Source organism: Homarus americanus, unplaced genomic scaffold (genome assembly GCF_018991925.1).
Source record: "Homarus americanus isolate GMGI-L3 unplaced genomic scaffold, GMGI_Hamer_2.0 scaffold19375, whole genome shotgun sequence".
Taxonomy (NCBI): domain Eukaryota; kingdom Metazoa; phylum Arthropoda; class Malacostraca; order Decapoda; family Nephropidae; genus Homarus; species Homarus americanus.
This window is the reverse complement of record NW_024736466.1, coordinates 5001-32083: the sequence shown is the minus strand read 5'-3', so window position 1 is coordinate 32083 and position 27083 is coordinate 5001. Positions and strand designations below refer to the sequence as shown.

Below are 27083 nucleotides of genomic sequence, written 5' to 3'. Positions count from 1 at the left end.
GCTATTGATACTTCAATTATTTTAATTATAATTTATATCAATTTACTGTAAATGGATGGCCAAATAAATTATTAAAAGTTGCATCCCATAGTGAAGGGGTTAATGACAATTTTTTACTTACACCATGATTATAATCAAAGTTTACACAAAAAGTTTCACTTTGTTTATTATTGGCTTCTAATTATAAGCCAATAATGAACATAAGACGTAAAATACTGAACAGTTAGTGGAGCACGCAGAAGTTACTGAGAAACTGTGCCACTTGTGATGCAGTGCAAGGCTCAGCCAAGACATGCCATTTTAAAATTTGTAATGATGCACTGACAGTAAGTCTACTGCACTGTATGTAAATACATTTTTAGATGTTTTGTTTTCACTGAATTTGATTTTTGATAGGTTTTATCTTTAGAAAAATGCTAAACTTATTCATGTAACAGTTTATTCTTTTCGCTGACATCAGATCAAACTCTCAGCTAATAAACACATCAGCATTACCACAGTCGAAAAATCCTGAGTCGGTGTCTTGCCTCTGCTTCACATTAATGACCCTGTGAGCCATGATAATTAAATCACTACAAGTATATATATTTTTTTAGCTTAGTTAACCACTCTTAATACAGTACAGTGCAATACTGTTCTGTTGATTGTTTTTAATTTAATTGTCCAGTACCGGAAGCCCCGCGATGCCTTTTTTGTACAGAAATCAAAACATTGGACAAAAAATGTGTTTTTATAATTTCAAATTATTTATACATAGCAGAAACATGGGTAAATTTTTTTTTGTAACTTCAGATTTTCGTAAACCGGATCTTTAATTATCAGGGAATACCAGTACTGTACCAGAACAATATTCCCCCCTAATGGGGATTCTTATAGTACAGTACTTGTACCCATTAACAGATCAATAACAGGTCTTTATATTAGAAGAAAGGAGGACTTCATTATCTCAGGATTAATGAACACTGTGGAGGTTTTCTACATCAATTCCTTGCTATATCTATGCTTATACAGTATGTCAGTAGCCATGATTGACTCAAAGAAATGCAAAAAGATTCCAATTTTTAGGAAACTACAAAAAATTTACAATTTGATCAAAAGTTCAGCTACAACAAACAAAGACAGAGGAGGAGGAGGAGGAGGAGTGGACATGGTGAAACAAAAGCAAGATCTTCCAACTACAGTATGTGAATGAGATTATGGTACAGTATAATGATTTTATCAGAAAATCAGTTGTATCATTTCACTGACAATAAAACCCATCACTACAATGTTTCCCTGTGAGACAATATAAATATATGCTAGATTCAAATTTGAATTTAAATACTGTACTGGTGATTATAAAACTTATTTTTTCTTCTATAAATTCACTCAATTAAATGTTCATTTACACATTTTTGTCCACCTACAGTTTTGCAATGTACTTTGGAGTAGTGTGTGTCTCTGTCATGCTTTGAGTAGTAAGCTTTATTGCATGAATTGCACGAAAACCGTCTGAAGCCATTATGTCGATCCATGTGCGTTTTTAAATGTTGTCGTGTGTAGAACTTGGCACCACATAGAGAGCAAGAATGGGGTTTATTTCCTGAGTGTCGCATCATATGTCGTGTGAGGATTGCACGACGGTGGAAGGCTGCACCACATTCACTGCACACATGATTCTTCTCCTGTAAGATGATATGTATAGCTAACACAGTAAAAAACAAGTATATGTATATATACATGTAGAATATAAAGCCTCTCCAGCGCCCAATATCACACAAATAAAAGTCCAACCATCAGGTTCATGGGACCCAATTCATATATATATATATGTTCCCCCAAAAAAGAAGTCCATATTGGATGGAATATCTGTACAGTACAATCTAAACTGCAACCTCTCAAAGGTACATTACCGAGTACAGTATCTATAAGGAACATTTTTGGGAGGGACGATATCAGTGTTAAAGCTACATTAGTTTTTGTCGGTTGAATGCAGCTCCACAAGGGTAAACCTGTAGCCTTTGCCTCCCCTCACCACATTTAGTGTCTTGTGCTTTGTGTCAAATTAGCAAATGCCCTCAGTTCTTGTGACAATTACACCAAAGTTTATAAACTTTTGTTATAATATCTTAGCACTAGGCACACAAGGAAATTATAATGCAGTTGTAGCAGCAATTGTGATTAAACATTACATAAATATCAATAGTGCTGTGCTGGATTTACTATGACTGTGCTGTAATTACTGTACATGTTATAAGTACTACAGTTTAATCATTCTGCTATATTGCTAAATGTACTGTACTGTATTGTTTTATGTAGCTGCCCTAATTGTGATTCAGCTGAGTGAATGCACATTCACTTTGTTAAAACATATTCATAAATCTTTCAGACATAAAAGTCAAAAGTCTATGAAGATTCTAACTAGCCTACCCTTATCTTGCACAACACATGGAGAGGCAGCTCATGTGTTATGCTTCAATTTTACCTACTACAGCAACTGCTTGATCCACCTTCAATGTTTATGTATTTCATACTTTTTTGTTTGCTATCCATATGTTTATCGAAGAATAAATAATGTTCGAAATTTCTGTTTAAAGGTTAATGCATGCCTACATCAGCAGAGAAATAATTTAAATTCTTCCTTACACAGTTGGCTAATAACTACATGGAGCATTAATTAATACAATGAAAACCCAAAAGACTGCACAGTTATTCTTTAAACAGGCAAGAAATGAGTTTAAATATTACTGTACTTAAAATCTGTAAAATACATAATACTGTTTGATGTAAAAGGCCACATGGCCTGTAGATATATGTCCAAAGGGTGTTAGAAATTTTAAATCGCGAAACCAAATTATCGCCAAGTGAACAATCGCTAAATGACGATTACCTGTATGGTAGGTCTAATAGCACCTTAAGCAAGGAATAATGGTATCATTTGAGAGACCTCTTATTAAGGAACTACCAGGAAAGATTAGTTGAACCTTACTTCAAGACACTGTACTCTAATTTAAAACAGGAAAATATTGTTCTATTTTGTGAATTTGTCAATATCACTTCCACTAACTTCTAACATAAACTATTTTACCCCCTTTTCTACAGTACTGCTTATACAAATGTTTGTATGATGAATCTATGGGTTATCTCTAAATGGAGATGTGAAGATGCAATGACATAATGACTGCAGCTAAAATGGCCTCAAAATTGTAGTGATACTCTGCTGTACTTGGAAGAATTTTTTTATCCTCTGATACAGGGGATAAATTTATTATACTACAGGTTGAACCTCCCTAATCCGGCACCCTTTGGACCTGACCGGTGCCGGACTATAGAATTTTCCGAACCACAGGTAGTCTTTGTAAAATGCATCGTATTATTGGTGCGCCAATCTGGCACATCATATTTAAAATTTTGCACCTAATGTTTCTTTGGGCATGCTACTCTGTCCCAAGGGCAAAGCTGTACTGTACATGTACTCAAAATAATGTACTAAATGATAAGTAAAATTTTTGTCTAGTGCAAACTATAGCATGTTTATATTCAAATTAATCAGTATCTTATAAGAATTCCAGTACAGTCAACCCTCACTTTACGCGGTCCCACATTCCACGTTTACGCGATACCCTGCCGGAACCCAGGATGCTCACATACCGCGGTGCGTGTACCCCTTTACGCGGAGAGTGTCCGGCTCGAAGCTATTTTTAGATTCGCCCCACCCGCCTCCTCCCTCCTCCGCTTGGGCAAGCCGCGCGGTAAGGTTGCGCAGTGCATGTCTCTGTTGCGTTATCAGTGACGTCATATGACGTATCGGACTGTGATTGGCCATGCATCCCTACCTCCCTCCGCTGCCAGCTGTAATTGGTTTAAAGTAATATGACGTGTCCACCCGGGGGAGGGAGGGAGGGAGGGAGGAAAGACGACGCTTGACGTAGCCACGGCAGTTTCATCCCTCGAGGCCACACCGTGTAATCGTGCATCCATTGTTCTGTAAAATGGCTTCTGCCGGACCACCGCCCCCAGAGAGAAACCTTTCCTTACCTGGACCCAGCCGCCCTAAGCCAAAGAAGACACGACGTTCCTTAAGCTACGAGGTGAAGTACAAGATCATCCAAGAGTTAAAGAAAGGAACAAGACAGGTTGATTTGGCGCGCCAGCATGGTGTGAACGAATCTACGATCCGGACGATAAAGAAGGATGTAGCCAAGATAAAAGAGCACATGAAGATCACAAAGTCTACAGGTGCTTCTATGATCAAGTATTTCCACAACCAGGTGCTTCTCAAGACAGAAAAATTACTTGTGAGCTACTTGGTGTGTCAGGCGCGACGGAACATGGTGGTCGACACGCGCTCTGTTAAGGAGTACGCACGTGAACTGTATGCTGCGGTGTCACGAAAGATGGGAATTACAGAGCCCAAACCCTTTAATGCTTCCTCTGGATGGTTACAGAGGTTTAAGATGCGGAACAAGATCACCAATATCAACATTGGTGGTGAAGAAGCCAGTGCTGACCGTGCTGCGGCAAAGGAATTTCCTCCGTTTTTACGTGAGATTATGGAGGAAGGACAGTACACCGACGACCAGGTGTTTAACATGGACGAATCTGGTCTTTTTTGGAAAAAGCTACCTTCCAAGACCTTCGTTGTGAAGAATGCCAGCAAGATTCGGGGCCGGAAGTTGCAGAAGGAGCGCATCACCGTCCTGTTTACCACCAATGCCTCCGGTACCTGTAAGCTCAAGTTATCGGTGATCCACACAGCCCGCAAGCTGCACGCCTACAAGAGCATCGACATGACCAAGCTAAATGTCCACTGGCTGACCGCACGTAAGGCGTGGATGTTCTCTACACTATCCCTCTCCTGGTTTGATGACTGTTTCATTCCCGATGTAAAGAAATTCTGTGAGCAACAGAATGTGCCATTCAAGATTTTGTTGCTGCTGGACAACACACCAGGACACTCACCCCTACTGTTAGATCGTCACCCCAATGTAAAAGTGGTCTTCCTTCCTCCCAACACTACGTCTATATTACAGCCCATGGACCAAGAGTTAATCTGTAATGTAAAAGCTGCATTCTCAACAAAAAAATTCAAGCTCCTGAACGACTACACCAACACCAGGGAAGAGTTGCGTAACCTAAGTGACACCACCACCGATAGCAAGAGCGAAGACGACGAGGATCAACAGTTGGCAGAGCAAAAAATACTTTTCAAACAATTCTGGAGAACATTCAACATCAAGAAAGCTGTTGACTTCTTGGTGGAGGCATGGGATCAGCTGTCTGTAGCAACTGTTCGTCACGCATGGAGACATGTGTTGCAAGGCATTCCGGGCGTTAGGCAGAGTCAATCTGTGACTGGTGAGGTTCAGACTGTTGCAGTAGCAGTGGACCTTGCCAGAGAAGCTGCGCAGAGTGTTACAGCTGCAGGCTTCTCCGAGACCACCAACGACGACATCCTGGAGGTGATAAGGGATCCTGATGTGACTACCGACGAGATGGTAGATGATGATGATGTCAGTTAAGAGGCAGGTGGTGCGTCATCCCAAGAAGAACACAGCTTATCCCATAGTAATGTTAGGGGTGCCATCGAGTGTGTTGAGAAAATCAAGCTCCTCCTTTCCGACGACCCTGACGCAAACAGGTATGAAATCTTCACTACCCAGCTGTTGCAGACTATGGAGCCCTACATCAAGGTTTATCACGACAACATAAACACCAGCCGTCAGCAAAACATAACAGAGTTCTTCGCCCGCAACCCACCACAGCCAGCCCAAGCCAGTGATAGTGACAGAGGTAGAGACAGTGAAGATGACTGAGGGATTTGTCAGGGAGGCCCTGACAAGTGTGGATGACAGTGATGGTGACTCACCTGAGGGCCAGTAGCCTGCCCTCTGCCTCGGAACCAGCCTCCATCCCCGTATGCCGACCCATCTCTTCTACTAACGTAAGTGTTCAACCTAACTTTTATTTTTCCTAACCTAACCTCTTCTATATTAATTGTTTGTGTATACCATCATAAAGTTAAGATAAAATTTTTACTCCAATATAGTTGTGTGTCGTCAAAAAGTGGAGTTTGGGGGTCGGCCCGGTCTCTATTTCAATTAATCCCATATGATATGTTGTTCACTTTACGCGTTTCTCACTTTCCGCGGTACCTTGTGGGTTATATTAACCTCGTAAAGTGAGGGTTGACTGTAATGTAAATTATATTCACCCCCGTCACTTCTGTGACATTTTATAAGCAAAAAAACATAAATAAACAAATAAATACTTAACTAGACCTTCGGTGCCAACTGTCAAACATTTGTCCGTCACTTCCCTCCCTCCCCGCCCCCCCATCTTCCCAGCCAGGGTTTGGTGTTTTAGGCTGAAAATTTTTATCTTATATAATGTTATAGACTGGAATCCATGCAAGACAGCGAATAATTAGAAAATATATGTCATATATTTTACACAAAAGATAACAAATTTTGGTCTTTATATGCCTAATGCGAGCTATAGCATGTTTATATTCAAATTAATCACTGTCTTATAAGAATTCCAGCAATGTTATTTATATTCTCCCATGTCAGTTCAGTGACATTTTATATGAGAAAAACTTAAAGTCACTCTTAAGGACAGGTAAAATAAATAAGCACTAGACCTTGGCATCAACTGTCAAACATATCACCTCACCTCCCTCCCTCAAGCCCCATCTTCCCAGCCAGTAAACAGACCATTTCGCTGTGTTGATTTATGAGTGTTTGTTTTAACATAATACAACAAAAAACAATGTTTTGTTTATTCTAGGAGATGGGCTGAGGTGCATCTGGGTAGACTCTCAGTCTTTTTAGTATTTTGTGTTTCTCTCAAGTACCAAACTAAATTATTCCATTTAAATAACACTTCAATTCAGTGTGAATTCGGTTTAAAGTAACCTCTCTTGGAACATATCTCATGTTATATCCACATTCTACTGTACAGTGTAATTGTGATAAACGAAAATAGATAAACAATAATTTTCATTCTGCACTTAAAATGACAAAATAGTTACGGTACCTGTACATAAATTGGTGATGTTCACCTGTAAAGAAGAAAAAAATATCTGTACAGTAAATGAAATAATAAAATAAAATAAGTAAGCTTAGGAGGAATATTAAGGGTAAATAACAAGTGAAATATTACAGAAACACTTGAAATACCGAGGAACGCACCAACCTCCACGAGGAGCAGAGGTAAACAAAGGGTATGCCGAACCATGGATACTAGCGCTGGTGGGTACAAGCGGCTGTCCGGCAAACTAAAATTTTGCCGGACGACGGGAGGTGCCGGACAATGGAGGACCGGATTAGGGAGGTTCAACCTGTATACAATAATTACCTTTTTTTCTCAGGTCCGAAGCTACTCTATCTCTTTATCCTCACAATCCTTAACTAAGCTCATGCCAGGTAAACAATATAGTAACCAAAATAATAGAAATTATGTGGAGTACTGTAAATAAAAAGTAAAAGCAAACACAGATTACTACAAAAGAAACAATCTAGAATTCAAAACCACTGTACATTATATGGACTAACACACACACACACACACACATAATCTTTAAAAACATGCACAGTGCAATTAAGTAGTACATCAAAGACAGACAAGTTTTAGCAACAAGGCTGCCACTAAAATGTAGGAAAACTCTCCAGTCAGCTACAACGTTGTCCATTATGGCACTCAGGTAACAGCTACTGTGATACACTGATTACAACTCTGTAATAAATTACTTGGCATTTAACATGTTCATAATTCACAGACAAACAGACGGAAAGCATGAATTCATAAGACCCACCACAAGGATAGTAGGCGACAATACAGCAGCAGAATTCATATACAGTACAGTGGTCCCTCGGTTAACGAACACAATTCGTTCCAGAGGGTCGTTTGTTAACCAAAAAATTTGTTAACCGAATCCATTGTTTCAATGGGATATTGGATAATTGGTTCCAGCTCACAGAAAAATATATACAAAGTAAAAAAAAAAAAAATGCAGTAAAGTACACTTACTTTGGGGTGTGTATGTAGAAGGTTCCTGGTTGATGATGATGATGATGGGAATTAGAAGTGGGGGTGGAGGAGAAGGGAGAAGAGAAGACAATGGGATGGGGATGAAGGAGAAATCACCTTTCAGGGGACCCATGCTTGATGCAGTAATTTCACCAATAAAATTTTAAGTTCACTCGGTGTAATTCAAGATTATTTTATTTAAATCAACACTGCACTGCGCTATATATTATCACTGTGTTAACTAAATTTCAGAATGATCAATAATTTTAATATAAAAAATGCAAAAATATTAAAGAGCACAACTTTCTTGATATTTACTTCACTGGAAACGAATGTAAACATAGAACAGATTACTGAATTGGCAGACTAGCCCATCAGCTGATGCTCACAACAAAACGTGTTTGTCGTAAGGATTTCGTTAATCAAAATTTTGTTAGTTAACCGAATTGAAGATGCTTATGGGAGGTAATTCGTTAACCGAAATTTTGTTAATCGAACCGTTCATTAACCGAGGGACCACTGTACTGTAGTTTATTCAGAAGATGATGCACAGCTGCCTACCTCATGAGACTGCATGTGAACTCTTAGATTGTACTCATTTTTGAGGACTCCCCCACAGATGACACAGCTGTGCTGATGGGAGCACTTAGTCTTAAGGTGCTTATTTCGCTGATGCCTTTTCTCAAAAACCATATGGCAGTTTGGGCACGTACGGTCCTGTAAGAAAACAAGAGATATGTGTGAATGCTGAACTGATCCTGAAATTCTGTTTTATGATCTGGGATGAGTGAATGTTCCTGTATAGTGACCAGCTTGGTCAGTCTGTTCAACACAGCATACTGGTTACAAAGGCAAGTCTATAAAATCATAGTTATATGGACCCAATAATTTGCCAGTTTCAAAATAATATGGATCTTGTCATTGAAGGAAGAAAGATCACTGGACCTTGATGGTTTTTACCTTCTGGGAAAATTTATTCTCTGCTTTGCCCAGCCATAAACAACATTTGTCTCGTTTACTTCCAAGTCTTCAGTCAGTCTCACCACTTACAATCCTGAACCCTGGGAAGAGAGTATTCTTTTCCATAGAGAATGTGGCACAGTGGGTGTACTTATTTAGCTATTGTGACTTGCAAAAAACTTCCCACCTCCAAAAGAAAACTGTTGTGCCAAATTCCACTCATTTGAAAGTGATGGTGTGATGAAGAGGGAAGTGTGATCAGTACCCTTAAAAATGGTTAATAAATCAATCCTTGCTGACACAACAGGGAGGGTTAGGGGGTCTAAACATGGAAATTACTAGAGCACCCATACTATAACAGCAGCCTAGCTAATGGATGTATGCTAGAAAATAGTATTTGACAGGAAGAGTAATAAAAAATACCTGTACTATATTGTACTTTTATATTCTTACCTCTAAGGTGGGATGCAATGAAGCTCTGTGCTTCTGGAGCTTCTCTTGAGTACTGTATACCAAGTTGCACTCAGGACAGCGGAACATGCATGGGCCTTTGGTGAGATGTTCAAGGAACCTCCCCAAACTATCACAGTCATTCTCACATGTGGGACACCTATGAATGGGTTTGGGATATACTATAATAACAATAACACAGCCAAGGTACAGTGAACCGAAAAGGTACATAAATATCTCCAAAATTTAGACAGTGGAGGTTCAAGTCTACCTGGATATGGGAGGTTTCCAAATTAGGTGAACTCTGAGTACAGGTATTTCATAATGTATTTTGAATATTCCAAATTAAATCAGTACTGTATTTCGGTCAGCAAAACTGCAGTTCATTATCAAAGCATTTTATAATGACTTGGAAATATAAATCCCATTAGATTTACTAAATTTTATGAATATTTTTGTTTAAATTAAAGAATACAGTATCAATTAAATATTAAGAATTATAGCACATAGTACACTAATGTACACAGTAGTCATTCACCATTCAGCACTTAAAGTCTCGGACAGTGAACTCATATCACTGAGGTTACCTTGGTGAAGAGGCTACTCTTATCAGTGCCACATTATGTTGAAAATTGAGGGAAAATATTACCTTTATTAGTGAAACACCTAACGGTTACCATAGGTCACCAATCATGGGAAAAAGAGTGGAAAGTAAAGCAATAAAGTAAAGATATCCATTAGTGGTGACCGTGAGCTACCCACCATAGAAACACCAGGTAATACAGTGAAGGAACACCCAGATCAACTCACAGTAGTATACAGTATAAAAGAAACAGGAGAATAGCGAATGAGAGAAAATTAGTGACCTGGTAACTAGTGCATCACAGGTCACCGCAGTGCTACCAGATCATCAAGTTGCGAATTTTTAGTGTACAAGGGTATTACAGTAATGTTTACAGTGAGTTGTATTGTGTTAAATTAGTAGTAAGTGATCAGAGCATCAATCATATTTTTCCATGAACAAGCTTTAAGAACTCAAAAAAGTGATCAAAAGCAAGTAAGTAACTGGCACCATTAAACTGACTCCACCCACTGTAGGCACTCACGTGAGGACAAGGGAAGCACCCCTCCAGAGCCCACCTACTACTACTACCACTGTTGAAACAGGTAAGTCACTACATTTAGGGCTAAAAGTGTGTTTACCTAAAACCTGTGCGAAAATCATAATTCAGGAAAGACAGTTTCCATCTCCCAAGAAAGATTGTTATTAGCAAGGCTTAGAAAACCGTAATACCCCCAAGGCGATGCCAAGTGTTGGTCGATGCTGCCACATTAAGAAAGTAATCACACAAAATAGTTAAAGACCCAAACAAAATAAATAAATAGCTAATAAAAGACTCGAAGCACCTGTGGTTACTGCAATGGCCCCTCAGGCAGAAGCTAAGGTCCTTACATACCATAATTGCAAGATAAATAACCACAAGGGATGCTTAGCAATAACCGAGAAGCTATTTAACCCGATAACTGCAATATACATTCTTGAATGATAAGCAGAGAAGTATGACATATATTCTGGAATTCGCCAGTTTCTGGAGTCTGAGACGTACGTTTTCTCTCTCCTCCATTTCAAAAGCCTCACGAAATCTCATGTTGACATATATATATTTAAAATTACGAATGAATGTGTATGTGTTACTGCAAGATATACAGTATATACCTACTTAAAGCTGAAAACTTCAGGATCCATTGAGAGTGATGTTGAAAGCTTTAACTATACAGTATTTACTTTTAGTAAAATTATTAAATAAGTCGAGTGTTTAGGTGAGCAATAGAGATTAGAATCCTTTTTCCACGCTATGTATGAATGGCGGCCAAACTAAGGTAAGTGATGGACTCCTAGTTGGTTTCCACATTCCTCTACATACTATACTATCTTTTAATCTACAAGAGTTAAAATGATGTTAGGGGGAAAATCAATATTCGTGTTTTTTTTTTTTTTGTATGCACTGGGGAGTTGAATGGTGAATCACTCTACCACAATTATCGGGTCAAAGCTTACAAATGTATCTCAGGTTCTGACAATGTTTCTTTGTACAGAATGTATGGTACAAGTAGTAAAGACTGTAGGAGTGTATGAAAGTAAGATAGACACGCTTGATAAAGAACAAGATAAACTTAAGCAACATATAACACAACTCCAGAAATCAACACAGGAAGGCTGAAACAATTTAATAGAAACCATGGCCAAACCATCAACCACAGTGGTTCAGACTGATAATGTGACAGTTAGGGCAAACCTAACACAAAATCTTCGAGATGAGACATGTGAACAAGCAGAGATTAGCAAACGTAGGGACAACCCCATTATAAAGAACTTGGGGAGGAAGAAGGGGGAGACAGGTGAACAATCAGTCAAACAGATGTTGAGAAATGTTGTTAACTTTAAAGATGAGTTGCACATCACAAATGTGGACAGACTTAATAAATGCACAGTGCAGCTAGTGAGGATCACCATCCCTAAACATGAGCACAAAATGGACATCTGAAAGAAGGCACAGAACCTCAAGTGAGTAACAGAGAACAGTAGTGTGTACAACTGTACATAACCCCCGACCTAACAATTTGCCTCTCCCCCCACCCCAAAATGGCAAAGAGTTCAGGGGCAAACTGAGAGAGCTACGTAGCAGTCCACAATATGGAAATGCTCAATTTAAAGACCAAAAGAGGCAAAGTAGTCAGGGTACAGGAAGATGGAGAAGTCGTAGTTGTGTTCCAGCCCTCCCACTAATAGGGGCAAGTGGTGAACAAGCTGTGAATAAGGTAAAAAATATAAAGAGAATAAACATTTCTTAAATCCACAGAAGTTAGCTCACGATCATGTGAGGGAGAGTGTGCTTCTGTCTCCTGTGTCCTTAGTGAAACAATTGCCAAATGGCAATGCAGTATTTTTTTTTTTTTTAGTAGTAGTACAGTAAGTCCTCGCTTAACGTTGTGGTACGTCACTAAACTTTAGAGACCAAAAATTCGCTTAACGTCCCGGTGATCTGATACTACGTCGTTTTGCGTCGTCACGGACTGCTTTCTACAGCGCATCACCCGCCCTTGTCTGGCCGTGCTACGCTCTCTCGGCTCGGCTAACTATCCTTACTCGCGGAATGTCAAAGCATCCCCGAGCGACGCCAAGCCAGTCTCTGTTACGACTTCGCCAGGTTTTAAAGCAGCAAAAGACCGCTTGACACTGCTGCTTGGCGCCAACGCTGCCGGTGACTTCAAGCTGAAGCCTATGCTGATTTCTCGTGCTGCTAACCCACGGGCCCTGAAAGGTTACTCTAAGGATCACCTTCCTGTGATCTACAAGGCAAACAAAAAGGCATGGATAACCGGTGCCATATTTAGCCAGAGGTTAAACGTGTACACCATCCCTGCACTGAAGGAATACTGTGCCAAGGAGAACCTTGACTTCAAAATTCTTCTGATCCTTGACAATGCTCCAGCTCATCCTCCCAATCTTGACGACTTGCATGACAGAGTAAAAGTTGTATTCCTGCCTCCCAACACGACAGCACTGATGCAGCCTATGGACCAAGGCATCATCGCCGCATTCAAGGCGTATTATTTATGCCATACCATGGCCCAGCTGCTCAAGGCTACAGACAGAGAAAATAAACCAACGATCCGAGAACATCGGTGTGGCTTCAACATTCTTCATGCAATTGACAACATTGGCAAGGCATGGGAAGAGGTTTCAGAAAGTTGACTGAATGGTGTGTGGCGTAAACTGTGACCCAAGTAATTCAACAGTTTTACGGGATTCACGGACTTAGTCCCATCTGTGAATAGGGATATTCCCAGCTTGGCTAGACAGGCAGGCTTTGATGAGCTGGAATCAGAGGATATTGAGGACTTCTTGGCATCCCATGCAGAAGAGCTCACCAACGAAGATCTGTAACAACTAACAGAACACAGTCCCTGAAGACGACGACGACGACGAATGCTAACTTCCAAGAGGATGGAAGAATCGTTCAACGTGTTCCAGCAAGCAATGCATATCCTTCTAGATGACGACCCAAACAGAGAATGTAGCTCAAAGGTTCAACGCAACATTGAGGACAGTCTTGGTTGTTACACTGAGATGTATAAGGAAAAGAAGATGAGTAGCACCAAGCAGTCAACACTGGATTAATGTTTTCGTCGCAAGACGGCAGAAGCAGCAGAAGCTTGTTCACAACAGCTGGCAGCCGAGGAGGAGCAAACAACAATGGAGGAGGAGCAAACATCAACGGAGGAGGAGCAAGCAGCGGCGGAGGAACCCCAGACAGAGCAGGAGGAGGAGGCAGCCGCAGAGTCTCAGTTACTCACCACCCTCCTCCTCTCCTGCCCTCCTCCACTCCCGCCATACTCCTCCCCTCCCGCCATCCTCCTCCTTCACTCTCTCTACCACCTCCGCCCATCGGTGAGTACCAATACAAACTTAGTACTGTAGTTCTATACAGTCGGCCCTTAACATACGCGGGTTTAGCATACACGGATTTGCAAATACGCGGATTGCCCCGCCGGAGGAATATTCTGTACATTGAAGTAATTGAAGTACATTCAAATCGCGCGCCATTCAACACGCGCGCGGCACCGAACACAGGACACCGCCCGCTCCCGCAACCTCACACACACACACACACGCATAGCTCTCCCTCACTCAGTCAGTCTCGCTGTAACCACGCTTGTGTTGACATCAACATTGTAGTTGCAAAAATATTCCATTTCCGTGAATGTATTACATCAAGCACAGTATGAATAGAATATCACTAATATAACAGTATTTTAACAGAAAACTATTAAAAAACGAGTAACATATCTTGAACATAGGAAGGTTAGGTAAAGTCTTTTGTTTTCATGTAGTTTATCCAAATTTACATTGAAATACATTACGTTTCAGCAAAACTACTACTTATTTCTGAGAATATGGAAATGCAATATTTCTGCTGAAATGACGTATGTATTACAGTGGAAAGTGACGAAAGCAATGACTTTCGCTTTCTTTCGTCCAAAAGATGTTACCGAAATCACTTTTCGAATGGTTTTCAGTTAAAAAACTGTTGTATTACAATAATATTCTATCCTAATTCACTTGTGATGCAACAGTTTTTTAACTGAAAACCATTCGAAAAGCGACTACGGTAACATCTTTTGAACGAAAGAAAGCAAAAGTCATTGTTTTCGTCACGCTTTTATCCCACTTTCCACTGTAATACGTACAGTATTACCCCGCCTAACGCGGTTTCACTTAACGCGTTTTATCATATACGCGGTGCCACGCCAGAGCTGAACTTTCACTTAACACGGATTTTTTCCACATATACGCGGTGAGTGTCCGGCTCGAGACGCTATTTTTAGATTTGCCCCACCCGCCACCCTGCCTGACTGCCTGTTTTAGCTCATAAAATTCATACAAATTACCCGGCCAGAATATAATTTACATTGCTGGAATTCTTATAATTTGGTGATCATTTTGAATATAAACAACATATATTTTGCATTAAACATACAATTTTTAGATAAAAATATTTCTCTAGGTAACTATGTTATCTTTTGTCCAAAATATATGACATTTATATTCAAAATATTCCTGGTCTTACAAGGAATCCAGCAATGTCAATTATATTATCCTAACTTTAGTTTGAGGTATTATTTATTAAAATTTAGTGGTTATCCCACACATCTCCTTGGGACGGTTGGTGGGGGGTGGGGGGTGGGGGGGAGGGAGGGACCGACCGACCGACCATCTGTTACCCCGTGAAGAATTATTTTTTTTTTTATTAACTGAAGATATTTGTTTTAGCTCATAAAATTCATACAAATTACCCGGTCAGAATATAATTTACATTGCTGGAATTCTTATAATTTGGTGATCATTTTGAATATAAACAACATATATTTTGCATTAAACATACAATTTTTAGATAAAAATTGTTCTCTAGGTAATTATGTTATCTTTTGTCCAAAATATATGACATTTATATTCAAAATATTCCTGGTCTTACAAGGAATCCAGCAATGTCAATTATATTATCCTAACTTTAATCTGAGGTATTATTTAATACTAAATGTTATAAACTCTGGAAGGGAGGATTGGTGGGGGGTGGGGGGGAGGGTTGGGACTGACCGCGCGGTTGGAAGAGGGGGGGAGGCAAGGTGGGGTACTTTGATTGACAGATAGTGTTGTGAAGATTATTTTTTTTTTTATTAACTGAAGATATTTGTTTTAGCTCATAAAATTCATACAATTTACCCGGTCAGAATATAATTTACATTGCTGGAATTCTTATAATTTGGTGATCATTTTGAATATAAACATCATATATTTTGCATTAAACATACAATTTTTAGATAAAAATTTTTTCTCTAGGTAACTATGTTATCTTTTGTCCAAAATATATGACATTTATATTCAAAATATTCCTGGTCTTACAAGGAATCCAGCAATGTCAATTGTATTATCCTAACTTTAGTTTGAGGTATTATTTATTAAAATTTAGTGGTTTTCCCCTGCAGTGTAGTGTGAGAGGGGGAGGGAGTTGAGTCCATTATTTGAATGGACATTAACTTGGCGACTGTATTTCTCTATTTCTCTTAAGTATTAATTGTGTGCATGTACCATCATAAAATTAAGATGTTATTTTTACTACAACATAGGTATGTGCCTTCAAAAAGTGGAGTTTGGGGGTCGGGCCGGTTTCTATTGGAATTAATCCCATATGTTCTGTTGTTCACTTAACGCGGATTTCACTTAACACGGGACCCTCTGGGTTCAATTGACCGCGTTAAGTGGGGTACAACTGTACGTCATTTCAGCAAAAATATTACATTTCCGTGAATGTAGTATATCAAGCACAGTATGAATAGAATATCATTGTAATATAACAGTATTTTAACCGAAAACTATTACAAAAATGAGTAACATCTCTTGAACATCGGAAGGTTAGGTAAAATCTTTTGTTTTCGTCATGTATTTTATCCTATTTTACATTGAAATACATCATGTTTCAGCAAAACTACTATTTATTTCTGAGAATATATTCATTCAGGCGCAGTTTACGTAAAATATACATGTGATGTAAAATTTTTTTTAACTGAAAAGATTCGAAAAACACGTACCCTCTAGCCCTGTTCAAGGAGAAGACTGGGAAGAGCTGTTTGGTGCTTAAGACGATGACAAGGAAAATGATTTTGATGGATTTTAATGAAAATATTCAGAAATATGGTATCGTAGTATTTATTCAAGTGAATTAGGATAGAATATTATTGTAATACAACAGTAGTGACGATGTGGAGGAGGCAGAGGGATAGAGCAGGGAGGAGTGGTGACCTTGGACGCGGGAGGAGGGACAAGTGGAAATGCCAGCCAGTATATTACGGGTGTATTAATTGTTTTTATAGCTATTTTTGCATTTTAATATTAAATACTGTACATTACGTTTCAACAAAACTACCATTTATTTCTGAGAACATGGAAATGTAATATTTTTGCTGAAATGATGTACGTATTACAGTGGAAAGTGGGATAAAATTGTGACGAAAGCAATGACTTTCTTTTTCTTTCGTTCAAAAGATGTTACCGTAATCGCTTTTCGAATGGTTTTCAGTTGTGGGATTATAAGGCTAATGATAAGATAGAATATTATTGTAATACAGTACGAGTACAACAGTTTTTTAACTGAAAACCATTTGAAAAGCGATTACGGTAAAATCTTTTGAATAACGAAAGAAAGCAAAAGTCATTGTTTTCGTCATGATTTTATCCCACTTTCCACTGTAATATGTACGTCATTCCAGCAAAAATATTATATTTCCATATTTATTTCTGAGAATACGTATATTCATTCAGTCACAGTTAAGGTAAAATATACTTGTGATGTAATATTTTAATGAAAATACGGTATCGTAGTTACCGTTTGTTTCAAATTTAATTAACAAAGATTGATGTTTCAAATGTAATGAACAAAAATTTATGTCCAGTATCTCTAAATAAACTTTAATAAATGAAAACTTTATGTTTTACATCGTCCTGTGCTACCATACCATGGATTTGGCTACTTTGGGCTTGCTATGATGACGCAAGAGATCTGCCCTGGCAGCTGTACCGACACTCACAGCTGGTGGTGCGTTGGTGCGTCGTTTCCATTGTTTGCTGGTAGTTACTGGTAAATATTTTTCAACCTAACGAAACTATTACCCGTTTAGAAGTCGACCCCCAATTTTTTTCCAATAATTTGGTCTTAAAAACTCGAACTACACACAGGTATATACGGTAAATAAGGATATGGGGGGACAGGGTTTTTTTAGGGGGGGGAGGGGGGGGGCAGCAAAAGTACACGGATTTTTAACATTCACGGGTATGTTACCTAACCCCCGCGCATGTTAAGGGCCGACTGTATACTGTACGTAGTACTGTACGGTATATATACTATTTTCTATAGAAATGGCAATGATTTTCGGTATAAGTAATGTTTTTCATGGGGCAAAGGGAGGCTGGGGAATGTAACTCCAGTATTTTATCTATTTCTTATGGGGAAAATTGATCCGCTTAATGTTGTTTCACATAATGACACGTTTTCAGGAACGTAACTCCAAAGTTAAGCGAGGACTCCCTGTACTACTGTACAGTATTACTGTATTTTTATTAATTCCTCAATTTACGGAGGAATACATGAGACCATGGAGGGATAAAGACGCCACACTAATCTGTGGATACTCAAATTTCTATGTCGCAGTTGGTGAAATGGTATACAGAGTAAAATCCATGAATATCCAGAATCTGCAGTTGGCAAGGGTCTACTGTACAGTCATAATTTTTTTACCTGCATTTGAGGAGAATCCAGACAAGATTTGAAACAAAATGAAAACAGTATTGAACTACAAAACTCTAATCCAACATATATAATTATACAGTATTATTGCACTAATACACTGACTCCCATTTCAGTATATATTGTACAGTAATTGGACACATTCTCTTTGAAAAAATAAATAAAAATCCCTTCTCGGCCCCTGATCAGTTATTACGCCATCATAAATTCCCTATGCAGCGGTAAGATCGTAACCATAATCAATCAATCCCAAATTCCTTCTTTGTTTACATGGCTTAAACACAGATGCCTTGAGCTGTGACAAAGTTGGTTCAAGCATTAGTCCGGTTGTGCTCTGTACTCTTTGTTTAATGTTGATATTATTTTGCTTTCACGATGCCCTCAAACAAATAGCAAAGTGAGAGAGGTAAATTTAACAGCACTAAAATTAAACTTACTTGAAAGTAATATATGGGGAAAAAGTAGAAAATCCGCAAAAACTGGACCAACAACAATATAAGAGGAACTGAAAATTCTACACCACTATGATTTCATAGCAGGTTGGATTCAAATGTTGAAAAAGCGGTGCATTATCCCGTTGAGCGGTATGGAATTTCTCTCAGCTGAATAATGCTGCCTGGCATTAGCCAAAATAAAATGCCTCAGTGTAACATTACTCCTTAACCCCTTGCATATGAGGTCCCCTCTGTGCTGAATAAAATCGTCTGTTGATAGCTAAATAAAATATAAATAAGTGGCTTCCTCGTAATAAAGGGGTTAAAGGGTCATTAGTGATACGTTTTAACCCATTGAGTGGGAGGGGTATCTCTCAGCGGAATAAAATTGCCTAAATGCAACACTACTCCTTAAAGAGTTAAAGCCACAGGAGAAAAAATTTCAAAACAAAAAGGTGCAAAGCCATGAGCCAGTCCCATCTCAGCTGACACTCCACTCACCCTCCCTCATGCATTTCTGGCAGTATCCACACCTCCAAACATTCTTCATTTCCAAATTCTACATTATCTCTGACAACTCTCCACCTTTATTGTACATAATTAACATATGAAATTTAAGAATACTGTACAGTGAAGAGTATGTTATATGGTGATTGTTGGAGAATAATGACACATTGAAAGGTTATTTATTTGTATAATTAATAACATTACAGTATGAGTATTAGAGAATAATGGAATAATTTAGTGAAATAAATAATAACACTGTATTATTTTAGCATATTTTCATCATTACAGATTATCATTTTTTTGTAAAATTTGGGATTCTGAATGCAAATGAAAGTGTGGAACAAAATATTTTCGAAACTAAGAATTTTCACCAATTAAATCCACATAAATTAAGGGGTGTGTGTATACAGGATGTATTACAAATAATAAAGTACCCATACAATAAAGTGCTGTACAGTGCACTACAGTGTATTTGTATCACACAACAACCTCTATTACACTGTAACAGAAATTACTTAAGTTATAGATAAGAAGTGCAGAATTAACATTCAGAATGGTTATAACCTGAGCAGAATTTACCAGTCAACTTCCAGAATTTTCTACCAGATAAAAATTTTACACTCATTTAAAATTTCCATACTACATTTTAGAACTAGAAAATATTCTGAGTTAGAAGGAATTCCAAATCTAGAAATACCATTGTGGAGGATTGCTGTACAATAATTCATTTCTATCAGAAATTTATAGTCTTCCCCAGATCTTTGTTCTTACCGTTACCATTCCTTTGGAGTTATATACCTCGTTAAAATCAATCTAACTAATATTAACTCATATTAATAAAATCTACTTAAACAAATATCTGAACCTAATATTAAAAATACATTTGAGTTTAATACTAACCTGAAGCAAATAAGTCGCTCACTGAGATAAGCAGGTTGGTAGGTTGTCAACAGATGCAATCTTCTTCCTGATGAGCTGTGAATGATATGCAAGTCGCTACCATCGGTCTTTTCCTCTTCCTTTCCTGGCCGCCTGATGAAAAATTCTGGGAAGTACCAAACATTATTATCTGGCAACTGTAAATGATCCTCACAAAGGTTATTGTCATTCACTAGGGCCACTGATCCATCGGGATAACTCCGTACAAATGGTTGACTTGAGTGACAGATGTGGTCCGTAAATTCTTGATTGTCGGTGAACCCACAGCTACATTTGATACACACAAAGATAGTTACTTTTGCTTCAATAACTCTGATCTGTGAGGACTCAATGGCTATTGCTAGAGCATCACTTCCCACTGGAGTAAGTTCAGTTATACTTTCAGCTGTGTGACGTTTTAGCCAAGTCTCATCTTTATCATACAAACTATCACTCTTCACTTGTGTTAGGTTTTTGTGAAGAATCTGTTCCTGTGGACAGTATGTGTCTAACTCTGATCCAAGAGTATTTTCTTTAGGTGATGGTGGTGTGTTTCCAAATTCCATTATACAATTTTTGTTAAGATCACTATTTACCACCTTAGAAGGATCAGACTGGTCTTCACTGCTCCAACTACCATCTTTTTTATCCCCTTTTTTCAATTTTGGTTTTCTCTTTAATTTCTTTTCTTCCATATATTGTTTATTACTAGACTCCTGTGCTTCTGATAAAGTGTTTGTGCACATCAGTGGAGAGGAATCTTTGGCACATTCTTTGGCGTGGTTTTCAATGTCTTGTTTTTGTCTTTTTCCATCAACAAAGTGCTTGAGGTCTTCATCTTCAGAGTGATTCTTCACCCTTTTGTAAGAAGGCATTAATGGTGTTTCAGGTTCAGGTATATTGTGCATGGCTAAAACATGCTCATGAAGTTCCACCAAGTCTTCACACTGTCTTGAACAAAACTGGCACAGTACCTGAGTTGCCAGAGGTAGTAAGTCTTTTTCGTTAATCTGTGGAACTTCATCACAAAGAGGGTACTCTCTCTTAATACCAGAGTCAAATTTAGAATAGGATGTTCCAGGCGGTAATAAATATAAAGAAGGTTTACCCACATCAGGAATGATGAACTCCTGGTGAGAAGGAAGACTTGAACCCAATCTTGTGTGACTCGTTCTGTCTGCTGCTTTGCCTGACAAATTCATAAGGACATTAGCTGCTTCTGTTTCCTTTGTAGTTGGCTGCTGGGGTGGTAACCTCTTCACCATCTGGTCATTATGGTGTTCACCAGGCAGGTGCTTCATGATATACTCCTCCATTAAATTCACATGTTGGTGATCAGACACAAGGGAAACATGATTTTCATCTTGCACTTCACTGTCATACAGATGTTGTGCACTGTGACAAGCATCTGTGCCACTTGACTCATGTTGTGAAGTGTATGATTTTCCTTCTTGGTTAATTTCATTTACTTCTGTAGAGCTGCAATGGTCAACTATTTCCTGGAAAAGATTAACGATAGTAGTATGTTACAATAAATAGTGGTGTAAATCGAATTATGATATTAATACAGTAGTATCTTTCATCAATTAGCTTTATTACTAAAATACTTCTTGTGTCAGCTGAAGTCATATCACCTGTCATCAAAAGCAGAAAATATTACAAAAGCAATATTTGACCAATTACACTGTACCCACAAGAAGTACACTTGTATATGGGGCATCTCTGTGTTGAATAAAATAATCTAGTGTTAACCAAATAACATATTACAGGTGCTCCTTTACTTAAGAACGAGTTACGTTCCTGAGACTTGTTTGTTAGTCTAATTGTTTTAAGTCCAACTTTACTCTTGTAGATACCAAATATATTGCAAAAATTAAAAGATAATGGGTGTTTAGTACAGCTGTACCCTACAATACAGCCTTAAGACCTGGCTCACTCTTCTCCTCTTAGGTAATGCATGTTCTATCTGGAATTTTCTTCAAAATAATCCAGTCTCATCCACATTAAACACCTGCTCTGGCGGGTAACCCCCTTAATGATGATGTTTGTATCTCTGAAAGTTTGTAAGTCGAATGTTCTTAAGTAGAGGAGCATCTGCAAAGTAACATTCAGTAATGAAGGGGGTTAGTGGAGGTGGTTTAGTAACCCCCTGGGTACAAGGGCAAGGGTGTCTGCTGGAACCTTCTCCAGGGGGGGAGGCGATAGGCAAGCTCCCACACTCAGGTTGCCATATGGTGAAAATTTTCACCAGATTGGTGAAATTTAGGTTATGTTTTTACAATCTGATTCCAAAACAAAAAATTGTGAGAACTAGACAAATTTAGGTGAAATCTGTGAAATCAATGCAGCTGCAAATGAGCTGCTTTATTTTTTAATGTTTCCTTTTTGTTTCTTTTTTCCTTCCCTTCGTTTTTGTTAGATTCTAAATCCCGTTATTTTGTTGGGTAGTTGTTACATATATACTGCCCCAGCAGACGCCCATGTACAAGAGGTCTTTTTCTGCTGAATAAAATCGTCTGGAGTTAGTCTAATATACTATTAAAAGTGGCATCCAGGAGTGAAGGGGTTAAAGTTCACTTTCAAAGGATATACAGGTACTACTCATTTGTCTCGGGCCTCTTAACATTGACAAGGGAAGCCTGCCGAGCCTATTGACCACTTTTAGTTTTTTTCTATCCTTGATCCAAACATAGGAGAGGTACAGTACTCTACTGACTTGTAGTGTGCTGAGTAAGGTGCAGAGTGCAGTGTGGAGGGCAGCATCCTCAGAGGGTGTCTGGGAGGAACCTGGCTGCCATGCTGGCACTACCACCTCCAAATGATATTTCTCCACTCGACCTGTTGCTTGTGCCTGTGGTACGGGAGAGTTTACCTGGATGAAACAGCACTTTCACCATTAGCATAACATAACTCGGCCAAAAATGTGAAGAAATTATGTCACTGATTCTCACCAGTTATGTTGGAGAACCACAGTGGGACATAATTTTTTTCAGATTTTTGGTTGATATCACATATGATTTAATTTTAGTGAGTATTATTTTCTTAAGTTATCATCTTTGTTCTGGAGAGAGTTTAAGGTAAATTAGGTAAGTTAGGTTAAGTTAGGTTTGCAAGTTTGTTTAGCTTACTTTATGACCCAAAAATTATAGAATCTAGCAGTATCTGGGCCACCAAGACACCATGTAACACTGAGAAAGTACCAGACACAGCACTATTGTACTACATTCTATAATTCATCATTTGTAAAATAAACCAAACTAACCTAACTTATCTTAACTTGATATAACAAAATTATTAGTTATTTTATACAATACAGTATTATAAGCCTCAAAAATAACCAAAAATATTCTAAATGTTAAAAGAGAAACCAACTTGCCACACACAGTGATCTTGTCTTCATCACCTCCCATATACAGCTACTCCTCGACTTACGACAACCCAAACATACGACCGCCGTGGTCGTATAAAATATTTTTTAAATTACATATTTTTGAGTCCTGACGTTAGTGATCGCGCTGTGTACTGACAAAATTTTTGTTTGTAATTCCCTTTAAAATGGCTGGCAAGCGTAAAAGTGAGAGTTCTCGTGGTGCTGAGAAGAAAAAGAGACACATTTTAGAATTTCTACGTATCATTTTCGCCTTTTTGACTTATAACCAATTCGATTTACGACCTGGTCGTTGGGACGGAACCCGGTCGTAAATCGAGGAGAGACAGTATAAATAACTGTACAAGTGATAGTACAGTATGCAAAACATATTTCTCAAGTACTATTTGTTATTTTCCTGACAATAAATATACTGTACAGTCAGTTCTGCTATAACGCGATAGTTGTGTTCTTGTAAAACATCGTGTTATAGAAATTCGCACAATAGAAATAACAGGGCTTATGGAGAAAATAGGGTGAGGTGCAGATTACTCAAAATCGAAAAAAATTTAGTAGTTAGCCTAACACAAAGGATAGCACATGTTACATTCATATCTAATAATGAAATCATACAGTAAATGTAACACTTTACCTTGAAAAAATATGAATATAACTTGATGGGGGAGAAGGGTGATTTTGAGGTTGATAACATCGAGCTTCTTTTCAAGTGTTATAGCCTTTCTTTTACGATCATCACCGGGAACGCTTCTAGGAGATATTCTTCTTTACCATATTCACAGTTAATACCACAAAATTGGAGAAATAGTAAGCAAAAATCGAGTTACAGCAAACAAGCGTTCGCGTTTTACAAATATCGTTCCTCTATTCATAAATCGCGTTAGAGCCAATTCGCATTGTCAAAACACGCGTTATAGCAGAACTCACTGTACGTTGTCACAGTTTGATTGCTCGTTTTAAAGTGGCAACCGCGTGGTCGCTTGTTGTCGCTGTGCAGCTGTGGCGCTCACGCATGCGCACATACACACAAAACCAGCTAAAAAAAAAAAAGTTTGAGTTTTCGAAAAGTCTGGATTCTCAGGTGGTCGGTTCTGGCATCCGGATTTTTGGACTTTTACTCTGTGTGTGTGTGTGTGTGTGTGTGTGTGTGTGTGTGTGTGTGTGTGTGTGTGTGTGTGTGTGTGTGTGTGTGTGTGTGAATAATAATAATAATAATTAACGGTTTATTAAAAAAACATGGCAGCCCGAAGGCTGAAAATATACAACGAACAGAGATGACAAGTTACATTTAGTGAAATCGGGGAGTGAGTCACTTGATTGACAAAAGCTTTCAATACAGATACATAAGAAACATATAGTCAACATATAGATTAACTTTAGATCTGGTACTGTGGGAGCTGGTTTGTAGACATTCTTGTGACCTGATGTCGGCACCAAGAGTCCTTCCCACTGTCTTGATGGCCGTTGTACCTGACTGCTAAGCCGCTACCTCACTACAGCTGCAGATGTACCACGTGGTCCGAGTAGGTCCTCCAGCTCACACAGGGTGTTGGAGATGGGTCTTGTTTCGTGTGTGTGTGCTTGTGTGCGTGTGTGCGCGTGTGCGTGTGCGCGCGTGTGCGTGTGCGTGTGTGTGTGTGTGTGGGTGGGTGTGTGTGTGTGTGTGTGTGTGTGTGTGTGTGTGTGTGTGGGTGTGGGTGTGGGTGTGTGTGTGTGTGTGTGTGTGTGTGTGTGTGTGTGTGTGTGTGTGTGTGTGTGTGTGTGTGTGTGTGTGTGTGTGTGTGTGTGTGTGTGTGTGTGTGTGTGTGTGTGTGTGTGTGTGTGTGTGTGTGTGTGTGTGTGTGTGTGTGTGTGTGTGTGTGTGTGTGTGTGTGTGTGTGTGTGTGTGTGTGTGTGTGTGTGTGTGTGTGTGTGTGTGTGTGGTGTGTGTGTGTGTGTGTGTGTGTGTGTGTGTGTGTGTGTGTGTGTGTGTGTGTGTGTGTGTGTGTGTGTGTGTGTGTGTGTGTGTGTGTGTGTGTGTGTGTGTGTGTGTGTGTGTGTGTGTGTGTGTGTGTGTGTGTGTGTGTGTGTGTGTGTGTGTGTGTGTGTGTGTGTGTGTGTGTGTGGTGTGTGGGTGTGGGTGTGTGTGTGTGTGTGTGTATGTAATAATTTTAACGGTTTATTGAAAGGCTTGGCAGCAGAAGGCTGAAAATATACAGTTACATATTTGGAATGGGTTACAATTACAAATATACAATAACATATGATAGAATATAATAACTAGATGGGATCAGCTCAAACTACAGTTCATTACAACATAGTGACAGTGTGGGAGCAGTGTTACAGGAGTGAAATACACTGATTTATTACAAGTTATTGATAATTTTTATGGTTGGGACTGGGCTGTTCTTATAGCGATCAGTTCGTGCGTATGGGCTGGATCTGCGGTTGTGGTGTCGAACAGCAATTCTCGGACAAGGATCTCAGGTGGTAGTAGGGCCGGTGTCGGGGATGGTATAAACTTCTTACCAAATTTGCAGATGAGGTCGTGGGTGATGGTCAGTGAGAGTGAAAGGGGGTCAGTGTGTTGGCTTTGATATGTGGAGTAGGAAGGGGAGAAATAATCTTGCATGCCCTCTTTGCACTTTTCTGAAGGTATTTACGTTGTGTGGCATTTAGGGAGGAAGACCAGGTGGGGAGGCATAGGTGAGCTTGGGAAGTATGAATGTTGTGTAAACACTGAGAGCTGCGTGTGCAGGAACTCCGAGGGACTTGGTCGGGGAGGAGGTGGGAGGAAACTGGAGGATTTGACAACTTCACTGGCGTGTGGTTTCCAATTTAGTTTGTTGTCTATGGTGACGCCGAGGGCTTAGTGGAATCTACAACCTGGGTGTGTTGGGACCTAGAGTAATGGAAGGAGGTGGGACAATGTCGGAGGAGGTTGATGTGCATAACCATATGGTCTTGTATGGTTGATGGTGACATAGTTGTTGGTGGCCCGGTTTTGGAGACTGTTCAATAAATCCTGAAGGTATAGTTGGGAGCAGAATTGTTGACCTGATCCCAATGGTGATGTCGACATATTTCCAGCGAGCAGGGTTTCTCTTAGGGCATCATTGATAGCATAAGGAAGCAAGTGGTCCCATCTTGGTGCCTTGGGGACGCCACAGGTGACTGAAAGGTGGAACAGCCCTCGAGGCGTACAGCTTGGCGTCGGTCACTGAGGAAGTCTGTAGAGCCATGGTATAAGACTCTCCGAAGCCGAAGGTAATAGCTTTGTTGATGATTATATTGTGGTCGACTGGTTGACGCTTTGGTGAAATCAATGGCGACAGCTTCTGAACCTCTGTGTGTGTGTGTGTGTGGGTGTGGGTGTGTGTGTGGGTGTGTGTGTGTGTGTGTGTGTGTGTGGGTGTGGGTGTGGGTGTGTGTGTGTGTGGGTGTGTGTATGTGTGTATGTGTATGTGTGTGTGTGTGTGTGTGTGTGTGTGTGTGTTGTGTGTGTCTGTGTGTGTGTGTGTGTGTGTGTCTGTGTGTGGGTGTGGGTGGGTGTGTGTGTGTGTGTGTGTGTGTGTG

General features: G+C 39.3%; 1 protein-coding gene across 2 annotated transcripts; it reads right to left on the bottom strand.

Annotated features, from left to right (window-relative positions):
* Nucleotides 1-422: 422 nt before the first annotated feature.
* On the bottom strand, nucleotides 423-22994 carry LOC121872173 (zinc finger protein 33A-like; the record flags this gene model as incomplete). 2 transcript variants are annotated; one of them, XM_042374845.1, is given in 6 exon segments in its annotated part: nucleotides 1506-1664; nucleotides 7018-7042; nucleotides 8572-8727; nucleotides 9424-9580; nucleotides 20126-21642; nucleotides 22860-22994. In XM_042374845.1, coding segments are annotated over 6 exon segments (2013 nt in total), but the record flags the coding sequence as incomplete, so codon positions are not given.
* Nucleotides 22995-27083: the final 4089 nt, after the last annotated feature.